The 24318-nt window shown below is 51.8% G+C and overlaps 7 protein-coding genes across 9 annotated transcripts; 3 read left to right on the top strand and 4 right to left on the bottom strand.

Moving 5' to 3' along the window:
* The first annotated feature begins 464 nt into the window (after nt 1-464).
* Nucleotides 465-2307, top strand: LOC121588806 (odorant receptor 85c-like). Its single transcript, XM_041907171.1, has 3 exons — nt 465-1551; nt 1625-1780; nt 1861-2307. Exons 1-3 carry the CDS (start codon nt 583-585, stop codon nt 1933-1935), a joined length of 1200 nt encoding a protein of 399 aa, XP_041763105.1. The 5' UTR covers nt 465-582; the 3' UTR covers nt 1936-2307.
* Nucleotides 2156-3238, bottom strand: LOC121588805 (60S ribosomal protein L6). The gene has a single exon (XM_041907170.1). It carries the CDS (start codon nt 3170-3172, stop codon nt 2360-2362), a length of 813 nt encoding a protein of 270 aa, XP_041763104.1. The 5' UTR covers nt 3173-3238; the 3' UTR covers nt 2156-2359.
* A 550-nt stretch (nt 3239-3788) lies between these two features.
* On the top strand, nt 3789-5420 carry LOC121588804 (40S ribosomal protein S3). The gene is made up of 3 exons (XM_041907169.1): nt 3789-3903; nt 4414-4610; nt 4702-5420. Exons 1-3 carry the CDS (start codon nt 3874-3876, stop codon nt 5207-5209), a joined length of 735 nt encoding a protein of 244 aa, XP_041763103.1. The 5' UTR covers nt 3789-3873; the 3' UTR covers nt 5210-5420.
* On the bottom strand, nt 5308-8531 carry LOC121588799 (ribosomal protein S6 kinase delta-1). The gene is made up of 3 exons (XM_041907161.1): nt 8184-8531; nt 6128-8067; nt 5308-6050 (listed from the first exon to the last, which is right to left on the bottom strand). The coding sequence occupies exons 1-3, from the start codon at nt 8289-8291 to the stop codon at nt 5603-5605; spliced, it is 2496 nt and encodes an 831-aa protein (XP_041763095.1). The 5' UTR covers nt 8292-8531; the 3' UTR covers nt 5308-5602.
* A 136-nt stretch (nt 8532-8667) lies between these two features.
* Nucleotides 8668-13155, bottom strand: LOC121588800 (dihydroxyacetone phosphate acyltransferase). 2 transcript variants are annotated; one of them, XM_041907163.1, is made up of 4 exons: nt 11829-12141; nt 11471-11754; nt 9646-11393; nt 8668-9562 (listed from the first exon to the last, which is right to left on the bottom strand). In XM_041907163.1, exons 2-4 carry the CDS (start codon nt 11741-11743, stop codon nt 9427-9429), a joined length of 2157 nt encoding a protein of 718 aa, XP_041763097.1. In that variant the 5' UTR covers nt 11744-11754; nt 11829-12141; the 3' UTR covers nt 8668-9426. The 2 variants fall into 2 exon arrangements, with proteins under 2 accessions (XP_041763097.1, XP_041763096.1); XM_041907162.1 differs by lacking the exon at nt 11829-12141 and adding an exon at nt 12167-13155 and having other exon boundaries at nt 8669-9562.
* An 84-nt stretch (nt 13156-13239) lies between these two features.
* Nucleotides 13240-21766, bottom strand: LOC121588798. 2 transcript variants are annotated; one of them, XM_041907159.1, is made up of 6 exons: nt 17395-21766; nt 17069-17312; nt 16591-16872; nt 16154-16525; nt 15933-16049; nt 13240-15858 (listed from the first exon to the last, which is right to left on the bottom strand). In XM_041907159.1, the coding sequence occupies exons 1-6, from the start codon at nt 21273-21275 to the stop codon at nt 15730-15732; spliced, it is 5025 nt and encodes a 1674-aa protein (XP_041763093.1). In that variant the 5' UTR covers nt 21276-21766; the 3' UTR covers nt 13240-15729. The 2 variants fall into 2 exon arrangements, with proteins under 2 accessions (XP_041763093.1, XP_041763094.1); XM_041907160.1 differs by having other exon boundaries at nt 17099-17312.
* A 244-nt stretch (nt 21767-22010) lies between these two features.
* Nucleotides 22011-24086, top strand: LOC121588795 (tigger transposable element-derived protein 4-like). The gene is made up of 2 exons (XM_041907155.1): nt 22011-22891; nt 22958-24086. The coding sequence occupies exons 1-2, from the start codon at nt 22192-22194 to the stop codon at nt 23944-23946; spliced, it is 1689 nt and encodes a 562-aa protein (XP_041763089.1). The 5' UTR covers nt 22011-22191; the 3' UTR covers nt 23947-24086.
* Nucleotides 24087-24318: the final 232 nt, after the last annotated feature.

Here is a 24318-nt window from a genome sequence, read left to right as displayed (position 1 = left end):
GACAATCTTCAGCCGGGTACCAGCCCGATACGCCGTAAGATCAAACGATGCAAATCGAACTGCTGCCACGATAACACCGGAACCAAACAGCTTCCCAAACCTTGCACATTCGAGCACCTATGTGTAACATAAATAAGCCACGCAGGAAAGTATCCTTCTAACAGCGTGGTTTAAAAATAGCTTACACGCTGGATATACGCTCAACCTCATTAGTGTCACGTGGGGCGGCCCCGTGCCCCGTGCTTGACTTGCTCACCCCCTTGGCTGAGAGGGTTGTGGTGGATTTATGCTACCAGAAAAGGGGCTGGTTTAAGCAGGCAAATCAATCAATAATTGGCGGTCGAGCGGTGCAACGAACGTGCCATTTTTTGTTGCCTTTTGCCTTTGTTGTCTGTATAATTTAACGGCTGTGATCGGCTGTGTTTCAAATTCAATGGGCGGGAACAGTCCGCCGGTCGCGCGGTCATCAGTGCATATTTAATCGTCCTTCCTGATTCCATTTAAATACGACGGAGGATCCACATTAAACGTAGGCTCAAGCGAGAGCTGCTGCTGCTGCAAGTGCAAAAAAAAACAACAAAAATGGAGCCGCCAACGGTCGAGCTGGTGCGTTTCGAGTCGTTCATCCGTGTGCCGGAAATTTTCTTCGCCATGATCGGTGTGGCACGGTACGGTGAGCCGAAGCGAACACTTCGGGCGTACCTGAAGCATCTGCTCTTCTGGTCGTCCTGCATCAATACCGGCTTCTGTCTCGTGATTGAGCATATCTACTTCGTGAAGGCGGCCGGTAACTTTACCAACTTTCTGCAGCTGACCGCACTGGCACCGTGCATGGGCTTTACCGCGCTGTCGTTCGTGAAAATCATGACGATCAAGCTGAACGAGACGAAGCTGACCGATATGCTGCACCGGCTGGATGCGCTCTTCCCGAACACGGTCGCGCTGCAGCAGCGGTACGGTGTGTACCAGTACAACCGTGAATCGCAGGTCGTGATGAAATCGTTCTCGATCCTGTACATGATCCTGATCTGGATGTTTAACCTGCTGCCGCTGGTCTCGATGGTGGTGGGATACGTTAGCGACGGCACGTGGCACAAGCAGCTGCCGTACTTTATGTGGTACTGGTACGATTGGCACCGGCCCGGCTACTTCGAGGTGACGTTTCTGCACCAGAACTGGGGCGGGTTCGTGTCGGCCGTGTTCTACCTCTCGACCGATCTGATGTTCTGTGCGATCGTGCTGCTGCTCTGTCTGCAGTTTGACATCGTGGCGTACCGGTTGAGCCACGCGCTGCCCGATGACCACCAGGAGCTGGTCGGGTGTGTGCGCATCCATCAGGCGGTGATCGAGCTGTGCAATGAGCTGGAGCACATGTTCTCCCCCTCGCTGCTGGTCAACTTTCTCAGCAGCTCCGTCATCATCTGTTTGGTCGGGTTTCAGGCGACGGCTGGGATTACGCCGGCCGATCTGTTCAAGTTTGTGCTGTTTCTCGTCTCGTCGCTGGTACAGGTCTTTCTGCTGTGTTACTATGGTAACAAGCTCATCGTAGCGGTACGATCCATGCAGCAATGGTTGCAACAGCGATGGTTAAATGTGTTAGTTGTTTACCTTTTTTCTCTTAAAGAGCTCCCAAATTCCCTACAGCGCTTTTGAGGGGAACTGGATCGGGGCGTCCGTTTCTTACCAGCGATCGCTGCTGTTCGTGATGTTACGCTCCACCACCGTGCAGAAGCTGACTGCGCTGAAATTCTCCATCGTTTCCCTGGCAAGCTATTCGAAGGTAGGGAGAGCTATTTCCTGTTTGGGTATAGAGCGAAAAAGGTTACTGAATGATTTTGCTACTTTTTTATCCACTAACAGATACTAAGCACCTCGTTCTCGTACTTTACGCTACTGAAAGCTATCTACGAACCCAACGAGAAGAAAATGAAGTGAACCGTTACTTACATCGCATCTAGTAGTCATCGTTTCTGCTGCAAACGAATAGATTTCAAGCGAAAATACAAACCACCGGAACATAAAAACCGAAAATCATGTTAGCAAACCTGCCGAAAGGGAACATCTTCAACAGCACAAACGAAAACATTTCGGAGTTTCATCTCCTCCATCTCCTTAAACCTACGCACACACAAACACTAGAGAACACGAGTTTAGATTTAAAGAGTAAATCTTTAAATTTTATTATTTCCTTAACGCTGATCCAATATCCAGCCGTGGGATGTTATAAAGTAAATATTCCGCGCGCTCCTTCGATACGTGTAGCCCGAAACAATGGCCGGGGGTGGTGGTAGCACTTTGTTTACACGCGCACGTACGCACTCACACTCACACCTCCTTCCTCACCCGAATTCCAACCAACTTAGAACTTCATACGGTGCGGGAACATGTTGGTGCGCAGCGAGAACATCGACTTCAGGTAGCGCTGAATCAGCTTGCCCTCCGGGTGGGCCTTGATGGCGGCCATCACCGCGGTGTCGACCGTCTTCTGGTCCGCCTTGCGCTGCTCCGTCGGCACGTACTTGAACTCCTTGCGCGCGAAGATGTCCCGCTCGGTGCGCGAGTCCTTCTTCGGGTGCACGCGTCGGAAGTAGCGATCGTCGATGTGCTCCGGCACCTTCACGCCCCGCAGGTTTACGCGCGTCGTGGTAGCGATGACGTAGTTCTGCGCGATACGGCGCATCGGGCAGGAGTTGAGCTGGAACGGACCGGTCACCAGGAGCAGTCCGGTCTTGAGGGTCTTCAGCAGCACCACTCGCTTTCCCTTATGACGGCCGGCGAGCAGGATCAGCACCTTGCCGGGCTTCAGCGACTTGCGGATGTTGCGCTTGTGGTTGCGGAAGCACCTCTTGGCCGGGCGCTTGTGGGCGAAGCGCTTCGTCGGCAGGTTGGCCTTGTTCTTGCGCAGCAGCACCGTACGCTCGCCGCCGTTCTTCGCACCGCCAATCTTCTTCACGATGGTGACGGGCTTCTTCGGCTTCACCTTCGCCGGATCTACCGTCTTGGCGGAGAGGGGCAGACGCGTCTTGACCATCCGGGAGCGCACGGCACGGTACAGTCCGGCCGTTAGCAGGCTGGCCGGGTACTTGCTGACCTTCTGCACCTTTTTCGGTGCCTTTCGGACCTTTTTAACAGCCTTGGCCGGAGCGGCGGCCTTCGTTTCCTTTGGGGCCATCCTGAAACACGTGTAAATAAGTGAAACACACTCCTAGAAAAGAACCTTTTGAGGTTAGCGGTTTGACAAACGGCCACCGTCGGTGTCGGGGGCGCTGCTGTGCTCGCCCGTGCAACGCCAACACGTTTGCCTGACAGTCGACCAAAGCGGCCAAAAACGCATACTTGTCGGCAAAACGTTTGGAAATTCATTTTACACAATCGTTTTTGTGATTTTATAGAAAAATTCCTGCAATTGTGGATCGTACAATTTTTTGTCAATATTTTTCTTTCAAAATAAGTGACCATTACGTTCTTTTTTGATGAAAAATGATTTTCAAAACAATTGCCGTAGGTCATAAAATTTCATTCAAATAAGTTTTAAAGCAATTCAATTGCTTCATCTTTTTTATACACATTTTTTCTGAGTCCATTTTCATAAGATAAAAACATTTTTAGCAAAAAAAAAGACAAACATTCCAGCGAAAACGCATTCCCGCCTTTTTTGACAACTGCATGCGCAACCAGGATGCGTTCGGCGCCTCGATGCGTTCCGTATGTCGACCTTGGTCGACCTACGTCCGTCATCCGTCATCTCGCCTCCTTCTCCAGCTTTCTTTCCGTGCCCTTCCCATCCCCTCGCATCCACATGTCCAAAGCTCCGATCTGACATCTTTCTTTTCTGCTTCTACCACGTTTTACACAAGTTGTGGTTCGGACAAAATGTACAACACCGTGTCGAAAAAACGCCGGGTAATTACGTTTTCTTTCGTACAATTTACGTGCCAATCGATGGCCGAAGCCTTCGCGCAGTGAGAGGTGTAAAAATATGGCTAATCGGAACAATTTTACCCCGGCAAACGATGGACCAAAGTTTACCCCTCCCCGGGACGACTACCTGTCTCTGCTGACCAAAGCGAAGCCCGCCTGTGCGTGAAGTGTGGTGACGATGGGGGAATGCTTCCGGTTGTAAATACTCAGTGGAATGCAACCCGGCACCGGAAGAACACCCAGGCCTTATGATTGTGTGCATCGATCGACAAATTTGTTGCAATGTGATGTCCGGTTCGGTTGGGGAATTATTGTTGTGATTAGCCATAACCTCTCACGCTGCGGGCAGCCTATGATGGTTGCCCTACAACATTGCAGTATCCTTGGGAGGAGCCACCGTTGAACATCCTTGTGTAAACAATTCTCTATCCCCTGATGCTAACTCAACTCTCTTTGTTCCCCTTTACACACACACATCAATCTCTTCCACAGTTTGTGGCCAATGGCATGTTCCATGCCGAACTCAACGAGTTCCTGACTCGTGAGCTGGCCGAGGATGGATACTCCGGTGTGGAGGTCCGTGTTACGCCGACCCGCACAGAAATCATCATCATGGCCACCCGCACCCAGAACGTGCTGGGTGAGAAGGGACGCCGCATCCGTGAGCTGACCGCCGTCGTCCGCAAGCGGTAAGTGTACACAAACGCAATCTCGTTTACATTTCGACGGCAGGGAATTGTTTGTCCCTAATCGATGGTTGCGATTGCTATTATTTTACAGTTTCGGATTCGCACCCGGCAGCGTTGAGCTGTACGCCGAGAAGGTTGCCACCCGCGGTCTGTGCGCGATCGCTCAGGCGGAATCGCTGCGCTACAAGCTGATCGGTGGGCTGGCCGTGCGCCGCGCCTGCTACGGTGTGCTGCGCTTCATCATGGAGTCGGGCGCCAAGGGCTGCGAGGTGGTGGTGTCGGGCAAGCTGCGCGGTCAGCGTGCCAAGTCGATGAAGTTCGTCGACGGACTGATGATCCATTCCGGTGATCCGTGCAACGAGTACGTCGACACCGCCACCCGGCACGTGCTGCTGCGCCAGGGTGTGCTGGGCATCAAGGTCAAGATCATGTTGCCGTGGGATCCGAATGGCAAGATCGGCCCGAAGAAGCCCCTGCCCGACAACGTGTCCGTGGTTGAGCCGAAGGATGAGATCATGTACTCGTCGCCGCGCAGCGAACCCAAGTTCAAGGTGCCGGAACCGCTGGTGGAAGCGAAGGAGCACGTCGTCGAGGCGTGAGCGGGGTGTGACACTGTGTGAGTCGTGGGATGACGGTGGGATGTTGGCGCGGTGTACATTCATGGTGACGCTGTTGGGAATGCGTGATGTGCGTATTTGGAGAGGGCGGATTGAAGGATGAAAATACATAAGCTTTCTTCCAGACGGATCACCGCCGGAGCGAAACATTAGAAAAACGCAGCAAGGGAGTATCCGTTTGGAGAATACATAATCATACTGTTTTGTTTATTGTTCACTGTTGCATCCTAAACGCCGGTTTGCTCCCCCTTTGCTCTACTGCTGTTCCACACATTACGTATAAACATACACACAAACACACTCTACGGTAGATTGGTTAGCGCTATGTGTTCTGCGACTTGGACTCCTATCTCTTCCCTCGGATTTCCCCGTCCGTTACGGATGGTTCGCTGAGACTCCGCGTCGCTTCACCTCACTCCAGTCGACGGTGCGAAAGAACGCGCTCGCTATGATTTGCTTAAAGTCCAACCGCCGTTCCACGTCCGGCTGCAGCAGACCCTCCAGCAGCTCCCGTGCCTCCACCGACAGCTCCACGCCCTCGGGATACTGGACCTCGTGGTAGCAGAACACGCCGGACGGATGGCACGATACGAACTTGCGCTTGGTCAGCATCTCGAACATGATCACGCCGATCGACCAGAAGTCCGACCTGGGCTCGAGTGGCCGTTCCGGGGCCACGTACAGTGCCCTGATCGCCGACTGCTTCGGTGCAACGGGATGGGCACCGCCCGGCTGGCAGAAGTACGATTCACCCCGCCGATGGAAGTACGTCAGCATTAGCTGGCCTTCCGGGCCGAGCAAGAGATTATCCATTGTGAGATCACTGTGGGAGGAACGGAAGAAGATGCTGTTAAAACGATGCGATGTTCCCAGAATGGCTCCATGCAGCCTACTACTTACCCACAAACAATTCCATTAAAGTGTAAACTATCGACCGCAATCACTAGCTCGCTGATCCACCGACGAACGCTACCCTCGGGTAGAAGATCGGGCGTCAGCTCGTCCACGGGCTCGCTAATACTTGACATTCTGGCTAAACCTAATTGACTAGAATGAGATTTTCTACTTTCTTGCCCACCTTCGCTAGGGGCGGCTGCCGCTGCCGTTTCGAGGCTGCTGGCCGCAACAGCCGAGGTCTGGGCGGAGCAATTGGAATGTTCGTCCGATTCTTCCAACGTTTGTGTGACGGCTTTCAGTAGGCGCTGGCTGCAGGAGAGCAACTCCCGAACGTCCATGTCCTTCGAAAGTGCATCGAACGAGGGAATCACGAGCTCCGGCTCTTCATCCGGCCCGTTCTCTTCCTCCTCCTCGTCCGGCAGCACTTCCTCGGCTACCTCATCCGTGCCATCGTTCTGGTCAGCAGCGCTCGGTGAGTTACCATCGCTGGCCTCAACGCCGCCACCACCACCTCCGTTGCTGTATTCGTTTACCAGCTCCAAGAACCCGGAATCATAACCGGAACAATTGGGTTCAGCCCGCCGCTGCGCACCATCAGTTTCGCTCCCTTTGCCCAGCTTAATCTCCACTTCATTTCCACCGCCCTCCCCGTCCGATTTCTCCACCGTGCAATCGTTTTCCACCGGCGAAGGACAGTAGCTTTCCGGCTTCCGGTACGATCGGATGAAATCCCACAGCTTGCCGGCACAGACGAGCCGCAGCAGCAGAAAGATGCCCCCGTCCGTCGCTTGGAAGTAGGCAATGAGCGGCACCATGTAAGGCACGTCCGGCGGGAAGACGGCCGCACTCGGGAACGGTAGCCCACCGCCACCGGGGGCCACTGGCCGGCGGATGCTCTTCATGATGTAGAACTTCTTGTCCGTCACGTCCTGCACCTGCATGACCGTTCCGATCACCTTCACCACCTTGTAGCGGGACAGATAGTTCAGTGGCCGCTCGAGCAGCTGGATCGGCGAGCTCGGATCGTCGTACGTGAGCGGCCCCATCAACCGATCGTCCGCTGGGCACGAACCCAGCGACTGCTCCTCCAGAAATCGTTCGTAGATTTCCTCCGCCTTCGCGACGTACTTGCAGCTCTTCTCCTTGGCTATTTTGCGACGCGTCTCGTTCGTGTCGTCCTTGGCGCCGCTCAGCAACCGATCGATGCCTGCCTTGTACTGTTCGAACGCTTGCTCATAGTCACCGTTCGCTTCCGCCTCGACCGCCTTGCTGAACACCATCCCGGCGGCTACGAGATAGTCCTCCGTTGCCATGGTTTCCGCGCGGACCGCTTCCATCGAGCCCGTCTCGGATATCATTGAATCGATCAGTGAGCCTTCCCTGCTGAGCGCGGGAGCTCCAGACTGACCATCGATTGCGTCCGCTTCGTTCACCTCCTCGTCTCCGCTCGTACACGAACCGTCCGTACCAGTCGATCCATCCTGCCCATCCCGGTCGTCGCGGCTCGGATCGATCAGGCTCAGCTCGTCCTGCTGCCCGATCCCGAGCTGCTTCCTTATTGTCTCTATATTGCCGCCTCCATCGCCGCCCGTGCCGTTTTGCCGCTTGCCCGCGCCACGCTCTTCCGCCGGCTCGTCGTTGCCGACCTCCTTTTCCGGCACCGCTATACCGCGGGTGAAAAAGTTCAGGAAAGCATGCGAACGGTATAGCAGCGGTTCCTGGCCGGCAAACTCCAGCAGCTGCAGGATGTACCGTTTCCGCTCCTCGATGACTGCCGGGTCGAACCGCTTGAAGTAGGACTGGTCGGCCAGGGTCGGCACAGTGCCAGGCAGGTGACGCTCACGGTGCCGCCGGACGAGCTCCTTGTGCAGCTTTTTCACCTCGCTGAACCGCTTCCATAAGGTGACGCGCGTCAAACCCTCTGGATGGGACCGTGGAAATACCTGCACAGAACGGAAGAACCAACAAAAACGAGATACACCACAAATCAATCAAAGTTGCACAAGTTTTCTGTGCAGCAACCGATAGTATACACGGGAAAAAGAACTGTGCCACCTACAATGGACGTGATGCGATAGATGGTGAAGCCCTTGTACTTGCGCGTTTCACTGCCCACCGAAAAACTGTGCACCCATGTTTCCGTTTTCCTGCGGCCCCCCAGCAACATTTCCTCCCCTTTGCGCTGCACCGTCGACAGTAGGGGTTTACATTACTCGCGCGCAGCGGGAGGAAACACGCTGACGGAAATGTGGAATGTTTGCTGGTGGTGCTGGTCTGCCGTTTGTGCCAATGTGGTGCAAAATCACAGATGCACTGACCCCGACTGCAACGACGGGCTGCTGCGATAGTGCAAACGGTACCGAAAGGGGGTAGAAAAGAGAAAGCCTGTCAACTGTCACAACACAAACAACCCACTCTGCTACTCGCACGCACACACACAAGCAACCGTTTGACAGCGGGAAAACGCCTTACATCGGCCAGAACGATAACAAAAAATACGTTACACCTTCAATCGAATGGGAATTTAAAAACTTTTTAATAGAAACTTTGCCAAACACAACAACTAATTTACAATATCGATGGAGTCTGTAAACAATTCAGATCCTTTTTTAGGAAACACTGTAACGACAGTGAAAGCTGGGCTGTTTAACGGTACAGATATGCTGCCGATATTCAAAACCAGACTGATAAAACCACTGAAACACGTGATGAAAATGCCACATTTAGGTCCGATAACGCTTATAAGACAAAGCTCAAAGTTGCTCAGAAAACCATAACGTGCTCCATAGGTCGTACGAATCATGGAATATTCTAGCGGGAGGCTTCCCGCCATATCACCGGCAAGGGCGATCGTTAACCAACGCCCAACCTCATCTCTAATTGAATTAAGCTTTCTCCCTTTCTGCATTGAAGAATGTCTTTTATTTGTAGGACTTACAGTGTGTCGAAGCTTTCAATTTCACCTTCATCCGCAGCTCCCTAACGCCCATTATAAATGCTGCTCTACAAACTAATCTCCCCTTAACTAAATGCTGTACTGTTTTTACTTTGCACTTAAAACACAATTACCTTCCGATGACCGTTCCAGTGTAAATATAAATTAATTGTTCCTAGCGTACGATGAAAAAAACAAACAAACAAACAAACAAAGATTTACAACAATTGCATTAATGAGTTGTTATCAGCGAGTCCCAATCTAGGCAGCAAGCATGGGATCCAGCATTTTGTCAGTGTTGCTGCTGCTCTATCTCTTATATCTCCCCAAAAGCGTTGTTCGTTTACAAGTGGGCCAAGGTGAAGCATTACAATTTACACCCGGTAACGGCGTTCTGGAATGTGAGGTACTCGAAGGGAAGCAGCGCACAGTAGCGCTTTAGTCGTTCGTGGATCGACTCGATCATACCGTCCGTACCCAGATCGTAGCGATACACATTATCACTGTGAACAAAAACAAAATGATAATTAAAAGATATGAAATTAGAGCGTAGATTGCAAAGCAGAAGGGTTGCAAATGGTGTTACCTTTTCGATTTCCTCACTGCACCGAGCGAGACTAGTGAGTGCAGCGCGAGGCTAATGCTGTCGAGCGACAGACAGTATGGGTGTACGTTGCGCTCCTGCCGCAGCAGCTGCTGCTCGACGTGCTGCTGTACCGCCGCCAGGTACTCCTTTTCGGTGAACAGTGCCTTGCCCCGAAACTGGTCCACCAGCAGCGCCACCGATTGCAGATAGGTGCACAGGAACGGGCCGAGCGCGCTCAGATACACGCTGGCCAGATCGCCCTGCGGTGCAAAATCCAACGTGTCCTGCCCGGCCGGACTGGACCGCAACAGCCCTTGCCGGTACAGATGCTCCAGCGCGCCATCAAACTCGACCGTCTCGCGGCGCGCGTACAGCACAAACTCGAGCCCGTACAACGTCCGCAGCTCTCGCACCGCTCGCATCAGTTCACTGCGCAGCAGCAATGCGGTGCCACTCGAGGCCAGTGCTCGCCCGGCCAGCAGCACCATCGCCGGTACGGCCAACCAGTGCAGACAGGGGTTGCAGTACAGCTGGAGGGAGAAGATTGGCACCGCCAGCTTCATCACACCGTCCGTCAGGTTGTAGCCCTTCAGCTTTCGCTTGTCGACGCGGCTGAAATCGTGGTACGAGCGGGCAATCACCAGCACCCCGTCGCCCGTCAGCTGCAACACGTTCCGGTGCACATCGAGCGCACCGAGACAGAGCTGCTGCACGTCCATGCAGCCCTCCACCTCCGTAACGGCACCGAGATCCTCGAGCATGCGCCCGAGCTGCGTCACGCCCGTCACCAGCTCGGCAAGCGTTACCGTCTGCCCATGGTACTTCCGGTAGTTGTAGTGGATCGCAATCAGATGAAACGCCGTCAGCACCATGCGGTGCTGCTGCAGATGTACCACATCGTTGGCCAGATTCTGGATCGCATCGCGCTCCTCCCGGGCCAACGTTTGCGCAAAGGTTGGTGCAACGGTGTGGCGCGTTCGGTTTAACCCCTCGCCGAAGTAGTCCTTCGCCGAGAGTGGATCGCCAAACTCGAGATAGATGGTGCCGTAGTTCTCGCGCACAATGCTGAGCGCCTTCAGCAGCCCGCGGGTCGTTTCCTTCGGCTTGGGCACACCGAGCAGCTCGTACACGAACAGCTGCTCCTCGACGGGCCGATCGTACGATACGCTCACCGGCACCACGAGCAGATCGGGCACCTCGCCCATAAACAGTGGCTCCAGGGCCATCGAGAGAAGGCCAATCTTCGGCGACAGCGCCTTGTTGCTGCGGCTGCGCGTACCCTCGACGAAGAACTCGATCCCCCGGTCGTACGCCACTATTAGCTGGCGCATGTACTCGCGGAAGATGTACCAGTACTGGCGGTCGTTACCGTACGTGCGGCGCATGTAGAACGCGCCCGTATTGCGCAGCGCACTGCCCATGCCGGCCATCGAGTAGAAGTCCATCCCGGCCGCTATGCCCGGGATGGCAATGTTGTAGCAGAACAGGACGTACGACATCAGTATGAAGTCACCGTAGCTGCGGTGGCTCGGCAGGTACAGCACCGTCTGGCGGCCGTACCGCGACCGCAGCTGCTCCAGCTTTACCTCGTTCACGTACACACCGGTGTAGATGCGATCAAAAATGGCGTTCAGCATCGTGCCGAGCGTGCGGATGACGGGCAAATTTTCCGCCAGCCCAATCTCGTCCAGCAGCTCGGCGATGGTTCGGGCTAGTTCGGCACGCTTCGCTTTGTCGTTCGATGATTGCTGCAATTGGGAAAGCAATGGTTTAAATGCGATACGCGATTGATTCAATTTGCAAACCCCCTTCGCCCCGTTTGTACCTCATCGAGCAGTAGCTGAATGCGGCCACTGGCAAGTACGAGCTGCTTCAGCCTTTCCGGCGTCACCGGTTGATCCTTCCGGAAGGGTACCGTCACCCTGTACCGCTTCGTCATGTCGCGGCGCTCGCGGTACTGGGGCGCAAGCAGGTTTCGAAACTCGGCCAGCTTCCCCGGCGACAGCTTTATCGTCATCGATTCCACCACAACATCGTTCGAGCGGTGGTTGGGTGGCCTACTGCCACTACCGCTACCACTGCTGGGATTCGGTGCCATTGCTTTGCTCCCTGTATTGCGAGATAAAACAAAGTAGGCGTGATGTTAAACTTCGGATAAGCTAATTAAGCGGAAATTAACCCACGTGCTGTGCTAACCACTTAGCGCCACATTCGTGTGAAGCACATTGCAGTGATTGTGGGAACGGGTAGTACGGCCTGGCCGGTGCTTGCCCCACTAATCCTTGATAAGGATAATGGATTATCTGGCGCGTTATCAACGATGCCTCGACGAGCCCCGCACGGAGGTGTGGCAAACGGGTTGATGACGCGCCTTACCCAATTAGATAAGCGGCTGTTGACACATACGCACACAACAGCCGCGGCTGATATAGTGAGAAATCCTGTTCCGGCAATAACAATCAATCCCAACCAACCACACCGGAACGAGCTCGGTGCCCCGTTTTGTGTGTTTCACTCTTACCGTTTTGCTTGCACGCCTTGTCTTGAAAGTTGCAGTGTCTTTTGTTAATTTTGCCACACTATATTCTCTGCACGCCTTATCAACACGGAATCGTGACCTTATCCGACCTTTCCGTGCATTCCGTGCGCCCGTTGCTGTTGGATATCAACACTCTTCTCACTCCCGCTAAAATTGCACTTAATTTCATACACACTTTTTGCACCCAAAATCGACCACCGATTAGCACTGGGTTTTTTTTTTGCCTACGTTTACAGTAGGCCACTTTTGGCAGGGAACAGAAACTGCACGCTAGCGCTCATGTACGCACGCCGCCTTCGTCATTCATCACCTAGTTTGCGCAGCACATCGGACGATACGCTGTGTGTTCACGCAGTTCTCTCGCAACACGTCGACGATACCACCCCACCAAACACCCCGTCCGGCACACGCATTCCGGGCCCCGCAGTGGCGCAGTCACAGTTCTAGAAAGGTGGACACACACAGCACAGATTAGCAAATTGGCTTCTGCAACACCACACACGCGTGTGCTCGCGCCCGTCACCACCCCCGGGACAGAAAAGCGGCGCTCACTTCTGCTGCTGGTGTTGGGCAATCACGCTTTCTGGTACTGCTGACCAAGTTTTCCTCGCCGGAACCGGTCCGCCGTCCCACCATAGCCTTGGGCGAGTTGTCAAGCATTGGCTCCTTTCTTCGCTTGCCGTTCGCACCACGATGTTTCGCCTGCTCCCGCACAAGCGCAATGTACACAAAACAAAACCCGTTTCTCTCCCCTCCACCTTCTCTTCGGCGGCGCGCGCGTACAGTGCGTTTCTATATCCAAAATGACGGTTCGATGCACCACCGTTCGTGCGCGACCAGTGCTGCCAGTCGGGTGACGATTTTGGTGCGTTGAAATATTTCACGGAACATTTCACGGTGTCCTGGCGAGCTTTGAAAGCGTGATCAGCTGTTTTGCCGTTGATAACGTAAACGGTTACACCTTTCCCAGGAAGTTCTTCAGTTAAAGTATCGCTTCTGGCGTTTCTTTCGGACACACACTTACACAAGCCATAAAGCCGCTTCCGTTTTGCCAATGAGATTACACAGTTGTCTTTATTTTCGTACACTTGACTGGAATTTAATGTAGCCGTGTGTTTGTCCAGCACAGAGATGTTTTGGTTGATGTTGTTGGGGTTGTTGGGGAATCAAGTGTAACGAGTATATTCGATATATGTCTTTCTGCCGGGTGGTTGGATACGAGCTCTTCTTCACCTTGCTTCGAGATGTAATGGAGCGCAGTTGATTATTGTTTTGTCAGTTAGCTTTCCATGTTTTAATAGGTTGTACAATTTTACTAACGGATAAATTTTAGACCATGCTATTATTAACATTGTCTATCAATAAAAGATCATCGCACGATCCTTCCGTAACCCTTTCAACTCAGTTATCTCGTGTTTTGTTTTTCTTCTTATTTCAGTCAGTACCTCCTCGGTCCCGTCCCCCGGACGATTGAAAACCTCCTTCTAAATGATTTCTTCAGCTACTACACGTTTAGTTTACTCACTGCCCCGCATTCATTATTTGCCTTTTGTTTCATTTATGTTTCAAAATGATCATACAAGAATATATGTATATACGGCTGGCATAACATTGTGGGGCTATTAATAGCAAAATTTTCTTTTTTCTTTTTTCAAGATGTGTGTGTATATATATGCACTTATATATTGTGTTTTGTTACAGAATAATATAGGCTGGGTGTGTTTGTGTATAATTCATGCTTTGTGAGTACATATCAGAAGCTTGCTTATCGTGTAACAGTATCCTAAACATTCAGAACTGGTAAAGAGAGATTGATTGCATTAACTGTATCGCACTAAAGGTTCGCCAATCACGTGGTTCGAGCATACATATAAGCAAAATATAGCGCAGTATTTTTTTTCTTAATACATATAAGCGGAATATTCATTTCACATAGAACGTATTATAAGCGATCTCAACCTAACGTTAAAACTATGTATATAGGGCAATTTTTTAAATCACATATCGTATTGTTTGTAACAGAACGCGCATCGTAAACCTTTATCTTTGACTAGAAGTAGATAAATAATAACTAACTTAACCTAATACAACAAAGCGAACCGAAAAGAGCTAGTAAATAAACAGTTCAATTTATTCTTTTAAAATAAAACAAATGACTTAATGATCTTACATATGATTGCATTTTCCTAGGCCTATTGCCCGAACAACCACAAAATGAAGCCTATAATATGTGTTATACGTATTTGTCGGTAACAATTATGCTTTGGAATTTGTGATGGATGTTTTATTGTTTCAATGTTTTGTAGCAAAGCGGTTTGATAGTGTGAAGGCATTGAAATTCAAACATTTATTATTATTAGCTCATTCTTGCTGAGCTTACAACGATAATCCTGTACCATTATGTTGTGTGCTTCTTCTAACCACATTCTGCTACCGTAGATTTCATGTTTGAGACCAATTGGTTTTGGTTGTGCACCATGTCATCACCTCGACGTTACGTTTCAGTAAGATGGTTTCCCTAATATTACCCACATATTAGTACCAGCACGTACATTTTCAACTACGTGTGTTCCCCTTTAGCTGCACCTCTTGTTTTAGGGAAGGAGAGAAATCAATCACATTTTTGAGTATATTTTTGTAATGTTTCCACTGTCCCCACTGCAGTTGCAGTTGCAATAAGCATTAAAAGCTCTAGGCATTAAGCGACACGAAGCTGTATTCATAGGCAGGACTATGCTCACTCCGTCAAGAGCATGTTAATGGAGAGAAAAGGGTGGCTATAATATCAAGGAAAAGCATAGTATCGAATAGAATAGAATAGATATGGCCAAATGTCGAACTTCCTTTCTACACCGAAAGACACATTGATATTTTTTTTTTTTTTGTTATATGGCTGTCCGTGTTTCATTGTGGTTAGCTTGATTCGTGTTTAAGCCAATCGCACGCCAGCTTTAACGCCACTATCTTTGGTAACATTTTGTCCGACGATATTTAAATCGCATCATACAATTTACGGAATTACTTTCCAGTTCCAAATTTCTTCTCTCTCTGTGTGTACAATACTATTCAAGCATGTAATCGCAACATTCAAATGGAAACCATATGCTTCGTTGAACATATCGTTCACACTCTTTATACTTTAAACAAATCGATTGATAGAGGAAATTAGGTACCTTTCGTAAATGACGAAACTTACTTCTTCTTAACGTCTTCGTGGACATTTGCCTTTCAAGGTAATGTTAAATTTAAGATAATAAACCAACCACATTCAGGGCCCAGCTGCCGCTCCCTTCTTTTGCCATTATAGCTAGAGCAAGACAACTAAACGATCAATTCAAAATTGCCTAACAGTTTGAAGAATACAGCTAGTAATACTTTTTCCATTATTGCACTTTTGCGCGCTCAAATATCAACCACACTGCCTTTGGAGTGCCTTACTTACCAGGGAGTAGCAATGTGTATCGCTTTCAAACATTTCGTTACTCGCCTGACGTTACAGTGATGTGATGCGGATGTTGAGTGATGTTGACAACCCGTTGTCGATTTTACTGCGGATAGCCTAGGGCAGCTGATAGCAGCGGTTCCCAGGAACGATTGATTTCTAGGAACAGCTTGGAGCAATGATCGTACACTGCATCGTCGCTGCTAATGATCGAGGCCGGGAATGCTTCGCTCTAAGGACGAGACAGAAGGGCACGATTGAGTGGCTGCGCAAAGGAAGAAATGCGAAGTTAGTGTGTCACCCTACCTTCTTGGTGTGCCAGATCGATTCTAGCATGGACAGAAAACGTTCCTGCTCTGCGCTGGTCGAAAAGAACACTACCAAATCGTCCGAGTTTTCCCGCACTTCCTGGCACTCAAATTCCTGCAATAAAAAAAATACCCAAGCGATCAATGTTTAGTATCAAGAAAAACCAAATAAAGAACAAGCCTCTCTATCGATCTGTTTACAATCCCAAGCTGCCTTACCAGAATGCACCACCAGTTGGAAGAGATGGCCGGTATCTTTACGGCCGACATTTCATCGATGCTAGCGCACGTCAGCACCTCGACACCGGAATTCTTCCCATAGAAGCTGCTCATGTTGGTGTAGCTTTTCTCTTCCGTGCTGCCAGCAAAAAAGTCGGCCAACGAAGGCGGTCCACTAGTGGCCAGGGCACCGGATCGCGGAAGGCTTCTGGCCGGCGATGTATTCAGCAGCTGTTGCTGTTGCTGCTGCATTGCGCTGCCTCTGGTCGGTGTACTGGTGCTCGATGCATTCGAGCGGCGGTCAGCGCTGATCAACTGGCCAGCAACGTTCGTGCGCGTTGGTGTGCTGCAGTTGGACCGAATGGAACTTATCTGCAAGACAAGCGAAACGTTAATAAGGCAGAGTTGCGCTTTTCTCGTGTGTATCTAGGACGTACCTCGCTGAAGTTGTCCAGCCCACCATTGCTGCTCGACACGTTGCTAATCTTCCGAAGGGTGGCGTTCGGATTGATATTTTCCTTCGACGGAGAGGATAGACACAGCTGCAGCTGCATCGATGCGTTCGACGTCGATGATGGGTTGCTTATCTCGCCCACCGTGCTGTAGCTGGTGTTGCGACGCAACGGTGCGCTAAAGTCTTCCCGCAGCGTAAGGAGATGGTTCGACGTCATGATCAGCGTACACCCGAGTGTACGGCGACGTTCCTGCATCTCAAAAAGCTTAAGAAGAACGAGCGAGGATAACAAATAACATCGTTACAATCTAGTTCAGGCAGGTCTGTTTCCAGCGAATGCGAATAAAATGCTAAATTCTTCTTCAATAAATACTTCAAGTGTTACGTACAACGATTAACGCTACGCAAGTATGACTTGACAATGAGAAATAAATAAAAACAAAACAAAAAGTGCTTCAAACCTGTGCCTGGACTGCCCGCGTATCACTCACCCCGCTTGCCGCTTGCACCAGTGCCTGCAGCCAATCGGACGCCACATACTCGTCCGGTGCGGCCAGCTGAAGCGCTCCGGTGCGAAGCAGCAGCTCGAAGCAGTACGGCCGGCCCGAATTCACCGACCGGCGTGCTCCCTGACATTCGGCCAGTGCGACGGCCCACGTTGGCAGCTTCTGGGATGCATCTGCGAACAGGTAAAGCACTCCAGCTCTGCCAAAAGCAAGATAAGCATTGAAAACAAAGTCATTAATTACAATCCCGGAACTTTTTTTTTCTGTACGTTGCTACTCACTTCAGCAAAAAGTATCCCGCCGACCAATTGTCCACGAAGCCCGCGTGAGACATTCGCCGATGCATTAGCGGGCCCTTGATGTGTGGCCCGAGCGGTGCCTCCTCGCTACCCAACGTACCGGCCGGCACGTTTACGACCGCGTAATATTTCCACGAATCTTCCCGGCTGACGCTCGAGTGATCGCGCACGAACGCCTGCAGCGGTGCCAGATGGTCCAGGGTGAGCTGACCGACGGCCGGCAGTACGGAGCCACCGCGCCGCGCGCACAGCTCCAAGCTCGACACTAGCCCCTCCGCTGGGTACGGGCCACCGGCCAGCAGCACCTGCTGCATGTCCCGGGCCGAGTTGCTCAGCAGCACCGTGTTACCGTACGGCCCGACCAGTATAACGTCCAGCTCGGCGTACGGCAGCACAAACTTATTGCACAGCTTGTTCCGCACCTGGTCCGTCACGTACAGTGTGCGATCGGTCAGAAACACCAGCACCGGCGTCATGTACCCCTCGCGGCTGTAGCCATTGAACAGCTTAAACACCTTCATCAGCACCTCGCTGTCGTTGCGGTAGATGGAGAGCCGCGGGCCGGCAGAAAACAGTTCCACCGGTAGCTCGCCGACGCCGATCCCGCCACCATCGAACTTGACGCCTCCGAGCGCAAACGGGCTGGCACTTTCCGCGCCCGACTGAGCGTACGTGTCGTTCAGCTGGATGCGATCGAGCTGACAGGCCGACGAGGACAGCTCGATTTCCATTGCGATTTCCGCGTTCAGATCCTCCACCAGCTCCCGGTTGATTGGCCGCGCCGGTCCACGCGGGTACAGGTTCTCGAACAGCTTGCGCTCCCCGTTCAGCTTCGACTGGAAGAAGGGATTCTGCTTGATCGTCGCCTCGAGAATCTTTTTCTGCGTCACGTTGCGCAAGAACCGGTTGATGAGCGAACTTTTCGACGCGGTCGAAGCGGAACTGGCCGTCGACGATGTCATTGGGTTGTGACGGTGTCGCTGGTGGTACGGTGTACGGTTTGTTTGCCGCGCAAATAACTCCTCCGATTGGGGGGTTACCGGGGTCAGTGCGGCCGCGCTCGATGCACCCGACGAAGAAGGATAGTCCACAATCACCAGATCGTCCTCGATGAGCGATGGTTTTTTGTCCACCTGCTGGTGCTGGTCTACCGATTCGATCAACGATTCGGTGGTGGTGTTGGTGGTGTGTGTGGTCGTCGTTACCGTGAGTATATCCTCAAACTCCACTGCCAGCTGTGGGTCGATGATATGGCTCAGGTTGCGCGCTGGAGGCACCACCCCGAGATTAAACAGATCCGGGCTCATGCGTGACGGGCGTGACGCTTCCATGCGTGTGGTGGTGAGCGATCTGTTCTTCAGCGGCGATGACAGATGCCGGTTCGCTTTGGAAGCGGAACCACTGGCCGCACTGGCACGAGGCGATCCACTACCGGACTGTTTCCGTTCAACTGCACCCAACTGCGGTTCGGAATGTTCGCTGCTGCAGGAAGAGATCGTGCTGCTTTCCATTAGCACCTTTTCCGAATGCTTCGGCGATGGTGGCGAGGGCAGTGCCGAGCTGCCCGATTCTCTTCTCAAACGCTGCGCCGCTTCATCGCCTCCCCGCTCTGCATCGCCGTCGCCACCGGGGCGTGGAGCCGTTGGGTTCGGCGTGGACGCTTGCGAGCTGATAACGTTCATCTTTTGAAATATGGTGGACAGCTTCTTTTTGATTTGCGTCTTGCCAATGAACGAACCGCTCGTGGTTTCACCGACCGGCAGCTCCTTTTCCTCCTCCAGCGGTGTCTTGTCCTGTCCGTCCTCGAAGCAGTACGACACGCCGGTATGCTCGAACACGGTGCTTTCGCCGTTGATGATGAACTTGTTGCGATACGCAGCGGTAGCACCTACGCCCGTCGCACCCAGTGCCGCTTGCGAAACCGAATCCGGAGTGGGGAAAGTCACCTCTTCCTCCGTTTGCTCTCGCTCCCCGCAATTACCCCCATCGGTGTCCACTTCTGCTGGGGGCAATTCGTCCTCCACACTGTTCTTGCGACTCGGCGCATACAGATCCTCGTCATTCTTTCGGCGCAATTGTTCGTCCACGTTGTGGACGTACTTTTTCTGTTGTCCAGCATTCGGCCGCCCACCAGCCCGGCTGTGAAACCCACCGTCCAGGCTCTTCGACAGGAATGATTTCGGTTTCTGTACCAGCGTGAAATCATCCTCGAGCGTTGCGTCATCGTGCACCTCCGGGATGCATTCGCGCACCGATGACAAATCTTCCGATCCTTCCGGTACGCCCCGCTCCGGTAGCGCGATGCCGAAGATGTCCTTCAGCGAGCCAAAAATCATCCGACTGTTGTCGATCACCGACAGCCGCTGGTGCACGTTGAACTTCTTCACCTTCCGGCTCAGATCGTACTCTGGCACGACCACGTTCGTAAAGATGCTGTTGCGCTTCGTCTTCTTAAGGCAGCTGCTCTTCGGTTTCTTCTCCTTGCTCCACACCGACTTTACAAACTGTTCGCCCGCGCCGCCACCGTCGCCGCCCCCCGTCACGTTGCCGTTGAACTCGTCCAGATGCTCGATGCTTGGCTCGCTGTAGTAGCAGTTGTCCGAGATAATGTTGTTATTGTTATTGCCGCCGTGCTTACCGCGTCGACCGGTCGCACCACCACCACCATTCGAGCCAATACACTCGCAGCTGTTTGATTTTGCTTGCCGATAGTTGGTCGTTTGCGTATTGCCTCCTTCGCCCGAGTCAAGGCTCGAGTTGGAATCGGAACAGCCACACTTGTACAGTGCCTTCCCCCCTCCGATCAGATCCGACACCTTCGTCGTCCGCTCCGGGGGGCCGTACTCGAACACGCCCGAATTATCGTACTTGACGTAGTTTCGCTCGTCCTCCACGTTCTCGAACACGTCCGTCTTGCCGTAGTCGAGCACATCCGAGCAGGCGTTCCTGTACACGTACTGCCTTCCCTCATGCGCTTCCTCGTCGCCGTAGTCGTACCCGCCGCCACCGGTGTCATCCTCCGAGCACCAGGAGTAGCGGCCCTTGGCCACATTCTTCTTGCCCGCACCGCCCGTCTTGTACGTGATGAAACCGTGCTCGATGTGTATATTGTCCGTCTTGGTGTTTTTGAGGATGTCCTCGTGGAACGAGACCCGCTTTTTGGGCGTTTTGCTCATCGGTGTCTTCTTAATCCGGCGCCGATACACGATGTTCTCGCTGTCGAACGTCGAGCAGGTGCTGGAGATGAGTTCGTCCGGTACCTGGCTCGTGCTCATGCCCGGTTCGATTTCAATCCCCTCGCCAATCTCCTGATCTGCCGCCAGCTTGGCCTCTCCCGCTTCGTCCAAATCCCCTCCTGCCGGCCCGCCCACCGCAACGTCATCCTCTTCTTCCTCTTCGGCCGCTTCCACCTCCATCTCGGCGACCGGGCGGTCGTGATAGCTGTTGTAATTGTTATTGTTATTTTTGCCTTCCTCTCCGAATGGAGTCGCTGCTCCGGAAGCTGCCGAAGCAGCCGATGACGGTAGTGGCGGTGGTGGGGTCGGTCCTCCATCGAACTCGAACCCGCCAGCGCTGGAAATCATTGATTCGTTCAGCCCGCTCGATTCCGAGTCCAGCAGCTGCACACCGGAATCACTCGGCGTCGTGTCGTCCAGAATGCTGGCCACACTTGAGCTCATCTTGGGCGTTACGAAATCGCGCTGCGCATCATTGGGCACCACCTCGGCGGCCTGTTTCGCTTTGCCCTCCAATCCACAAGCCATCGAACCGCTGCTGTTGTTGTTATTATTATTGTTGTTGTTGTTGGTGTTGTGCAAATACTCCTGACCCTCAGCAGCTCGCTGCATTGTTGCCACATCCATCGTGATGGTTTATTTGCAATTGGCGTGCCTTGGAATGTATAGGTCAGTGGAACTAGCTCCGCTCCACGCTTGGTGCTTGGCGTCGAGGAAAACCCACTTTTTTTCGTGCCGCACCACACACACAGGAATCCCCGTAATCGATCGATTCGCGCACTACGCCACTACGGATGGCATCTAGGCAAACTCGGTCGCGAGGGGGGTACGGCTCTATTACATGCTGTGCTGCAGCTGACCACCTTTTGTGCCGTCGGACCACACCAAACAACACTCTTTGTGATGGGCACTTTTTTCGATGCTTATTTTCTCGCACGGGATGATTACGAACGCAAACACCATACGCTTGTTATTACGCACTGAGTGTTTTGCACCATGTTGGACCGATTTTGCAAACTGTTGTAGTAAGTATTCTCAGCGACGAGGCGCTTTTCCTTACGGAGGAAAACCTCACACGGAACTGGGTGGAAAATCGATTCGTATTTCAATGACAAGTTTTTTCACTCTTTTGTACTACCGGGAGAGAGCGAGCATGAGCAAGAGAGAAAGAGAGCAAGGAGAGGAAGCAAACTATTTGACGTTTCTTTGACATGCTTGCATACTTCACGGCGCTTATCTTCCCTATTTGAATTGGCCGTCCCTGTGAGCGTAATTCGAAATTACTACATTTAAATATCCGTTTTACTTTAAAACGCATTATCGCAGAATATTTCACTGTTACAAAAATCGTTGATCATTCTGATATTTCATAGGAAAAACAGAAAGAGAAAAGGAGAATAGACGAGATGGTGTGAAATATGTCGGACACACTCACACCATCATCGTTTGACAACTCGCATGTTCAGCTGTTTGTTTACTAACAACAAACAGTTTGTTCCTTGCTGCTGCTGCTGCTGCTTCCCGCACGGGTGCGTTCGGGAGCATGTCGGTGAAAAAACAGAAATGCTTTTCGCAGGCCGACAAGCTGGAAATAATAGCGGCCCATGAAGCAGGCAAATCGCGCATCGAGCTGATGCGCGAGTACGGGCTGCCGCTATCGAGCTTCTACCGCATTATACGCCAGAGGGACTCGATCATACAGCAGTGCTTGCAGGGCAATGGCAATCTTCGACGGAACCGGGGCGCTGGATTCCCGCACGTCGAACGGTGCGTGCTAGAGTGGATCTATCAGCAGTTCGACCAGAGTCTTCCCATGGAAGGGCCCACGATAAAGGCGCAGGCAAAACTGTTCTCCATAAAGCTCGGCATCGAGGACTTTTGCGCCAGCAATGGTTGGCTGCACGGGTTTAAGAAGCGACACGGCATAAGCTTTAACCGTTCGCAGCATGAGGAATTCCATCGCACGCTACCGACCGGGCCGGACGGGTTGGGCGCAGATTGGGCTAGTCGCTTTACTGCTCTGCTGGACGAGTGTGATTCGAGTGAAATTTACAGCCTGGTGGAAACTGGATTGTTCTACAGCTGCCTGCCGGAACAAATCGACCACTATCAAGGAAAGGATTGCCGCCACGGAGAACACGGCAAAGATCGCGTGACAGTGCTACTTTGCGGTAATGTTACTGGAACGGATAAGCTTCCAATTCTCGCTATAGGCCAATGCAGCCGAGCTACGATTGCAAAGGGTAAGCAATGTTAATCCATCTCATGTTCGTCGTGCCGTTTCGTAATTGCTGTTCCTTCCATTGCAGATCTACCACCGCCTACCATTGCCACCTATGAATGCAACTGGAACGCATGGATTACAAGGGAATTATTTCAAGCGTGGTTGAAGAAAGTGGACCAAACCATGCGAGAGACTGATAGACAAATCGTACTACTCGTCAACCACTCTCCGGCCCACGCCTTTTTATGCAATTTGACGAATGTTAGAGTAATATTTTACTCGGCGCGGTCCGGGGAAGTGCAATACCCGCATCGCAAACTAATCCGCGCGTTCAAGCGCAACTTTCGCACGGAATTAGTCTCCCATCTCTTGGAGTGCCGGAAAAACGCGATCGTACCGAACGTTAGCATAGCGCACGCTGTTCAAGTTGCGGCTCAAGCATGGGACACTATTACCAGCGACACAATAGTGAACAGCTTTATGCAGCCGCACTGTTGGATGGATGGGCTGTGCGACAGTTCCGAGCAGAACGACAACAAAGCGGATGCGATCTGGCCCCATGAAGCGGATAGGCAGCTCCTCCTACTTGCGCAGAACAAACCGTTACCAAACTTTGGCGATTACGTGCGAGTGGATGAGAATGTTGCTGCCGCTGGTATCCTTACGGACGATAAAATCGTAGAGATGGTTATGAACCTAGATCAAACGGAAGGTGCGAGCGGGGATTATAGTGCCACGGATAGCGAGAAGCTCAAGCTGCCGGTCGGGAAAGCGATTGTGAGCAAGGGCGTAAAACGGAAAACAACTTCTCCCGTAGTGCAAACAAACCGACAACGAACCCAGCAGCAGCGTATGGTTGCGAAGTTCACTGCAGCTAAGGCAACTTTGAACGAGATGGATGTTGAACGTCATCAAACTGCCGTACGAAAAGAGGACGCTTTGGATGCAATCAAAAAGTTGCATCAATTCTTTGTCTGGCACGACGATACGAATGAGACAACGTTTGAGATGCTGTATGAGCTGGAAAGGTGTGTCCAAAGCGTGAAGGAACACAGTATTCATAGTTTCAAATAAAAAGGTACAACAAAAACGTGATACATTTTACCCGATGGTTTCTATCATTGTTTACTGTGGGTCTGCAGTAACAGTACAACAGTACAGTTTATACCCGAATCTGTAGCAGTAGTTGAAATTAATTAGGGTCTGCAAAATACACATACTAAAGAATCTTTTTTCCAAACACTACAACCAGAATCAGATTTGTTTTTGAGACACTTTCTATTGGCTCGCTAGATAAAGTAATCGATGCATTTTATTTCAAAATTCAAATTTTGACTTGAAGGTTATTAATTACGTGACACTAAGTCTCTCTAATGTCCCAAATCCCTTTCCTTAAGCTTGCCTGTTGGTTTGCTTTTGCTGTGTGAGTGTGAGTATAAGTGTGTG

Source organism: Anopheles merus, chromosome 2R (genome assembly GCF_017562075.2).
Source record: "Anopheles merus strain MAF chromosome 2R, AmerM5.1, whole genome shotgun sequence".
Classification (NCBI taxonomy): domain Eukaryota; kingdom Metazoa; phylum Arthropoda; class Insecta; order Diptera; family Culicidae; genus Anopheles; species Anopheles merus.
The sequence above is the reverse complement of the archived record's forward strand: the minus strand, read 5'-3'. Positions and strand labels throughout refer to the sequence as shown.

Coding starts and splice junctions, on each gene's coding strand:
- LOC121588800 (XM_041907162.1), bottom strand. CDS start 11,743: ATGGCACCGAATCCCAGCAGTGGTAGCGGTAGTGGCAGTAGGCCACCC. Junction 11,394..11,470: donor TTCAGCTACTGCTCGATGAG/GTACAAACGGGG, acceptor TCCCAATTGCAG/CAATCATCGAACGACAAAGC. Junction 9,563..9,645: donor GCAGTGAGGAAATCGAAAAG/GTAACACCATTT, acceptor TTTTGTTCACAG/TGATAATGTGTATCGCTACG.
- LOC121588806 (XM_041907171.1), top strand. CDS start 583: ATGGAGCCGCCAACGGTCGAGCTGGTGCGTTTCGAGTCGTTCATCCGT. Junction 1,552..1,624: donor GTAACAAGCTCATCGTAGCG/GTACGATCCATG, acceptor TTTCTCTTAAAG/AGCTCCCAAATTCCCTACAG. Junction 1,781..1,860: donor CCCTGGCAAGCTATTCGAAG/GTAGGGAGAGCT, acceptor ATCCACTAACAG/ATACTAAGCACCTCGTTCTC.
- LOC121588798 (XM_041907159.1), bottom strand. CDS start 21,275: ATGGATGTGGCAACAATGCAGCGAGCTGCTGAGGGTCAGGAGTATTTG. Junction 16,873..17,068: donor CGCGGGCAGTCCAGGCACAG/GTTTGAAGCACT, acceptor GTTCTTCTTAAG/CTTTTTGAGATGCAGGAACG. Junction 16,526..16,590: donor GGCTGGACAACTTCAGCGAG/GTACGTCCTAGA, acceptor CTTGTCTTGCAG/ATAAGTTCCATTCGGTCCAA.
- LOC121588795 (XM_041907155.1), top strand. CDS start 22,192: ATGTCGGTGAAAAAACAGAAATGCTTTTCGCAGGCCGACAAGCTGGAA. Junction 22,892..22,957: donor CCGAGCTACGATTGCAAAGG/GTAAGCAATGTT, acceptor CTTCCATTGCAG/ATCTACCACCGCCTACCATT.
- LOC121588805 (XM_041907170.1), bottom strand. CDS start 3,172: ATGGCCCCAAAGGAAACGAAGGCCGCCGCTCCGGCCAAGGCTGTTAAA.
- LOC121588799 (XM_041907161.1), bottom strand. CDS start 8,291: ATGTTGCTGGGGGGCCGCAGGAAAACGGAAACATGGGTGCACAGTTTT. Junction 8,068..8,183: donor TCTATCGCATCACGTCCATT/GTAGGTGGCACA, acceptor CGTTCTGTGCAG/GTATTTCCACGGTCCCATCC. Junction 6,051..6,127: donor TTTAATGGAATTGTTTGTGG/GTAAGTAGTAGG, acceptor TTCCTCCCACAG/TGATCTCACAATGGATAATC.
- LOC121588804 (XM_041907169.1), top strand. CDS start 3,874: ATGTACAACACCGTGTCGAAAAAACGCCGG. Junction 3,904..4,413: donor CCGTGTCGAAAAAACGCCGG/GTAATTACGTTT, acceptor TCTCTTCCACAG/TTTGTGGCCAATGGCATGTT. Junction 4,611..4,701: donor ACCGCCGTCGTCCGCAAGCG/GTAAGTGTACAC, acceptor ATTATTTTACAG/TTTCGGATTCGCACCCGGCA.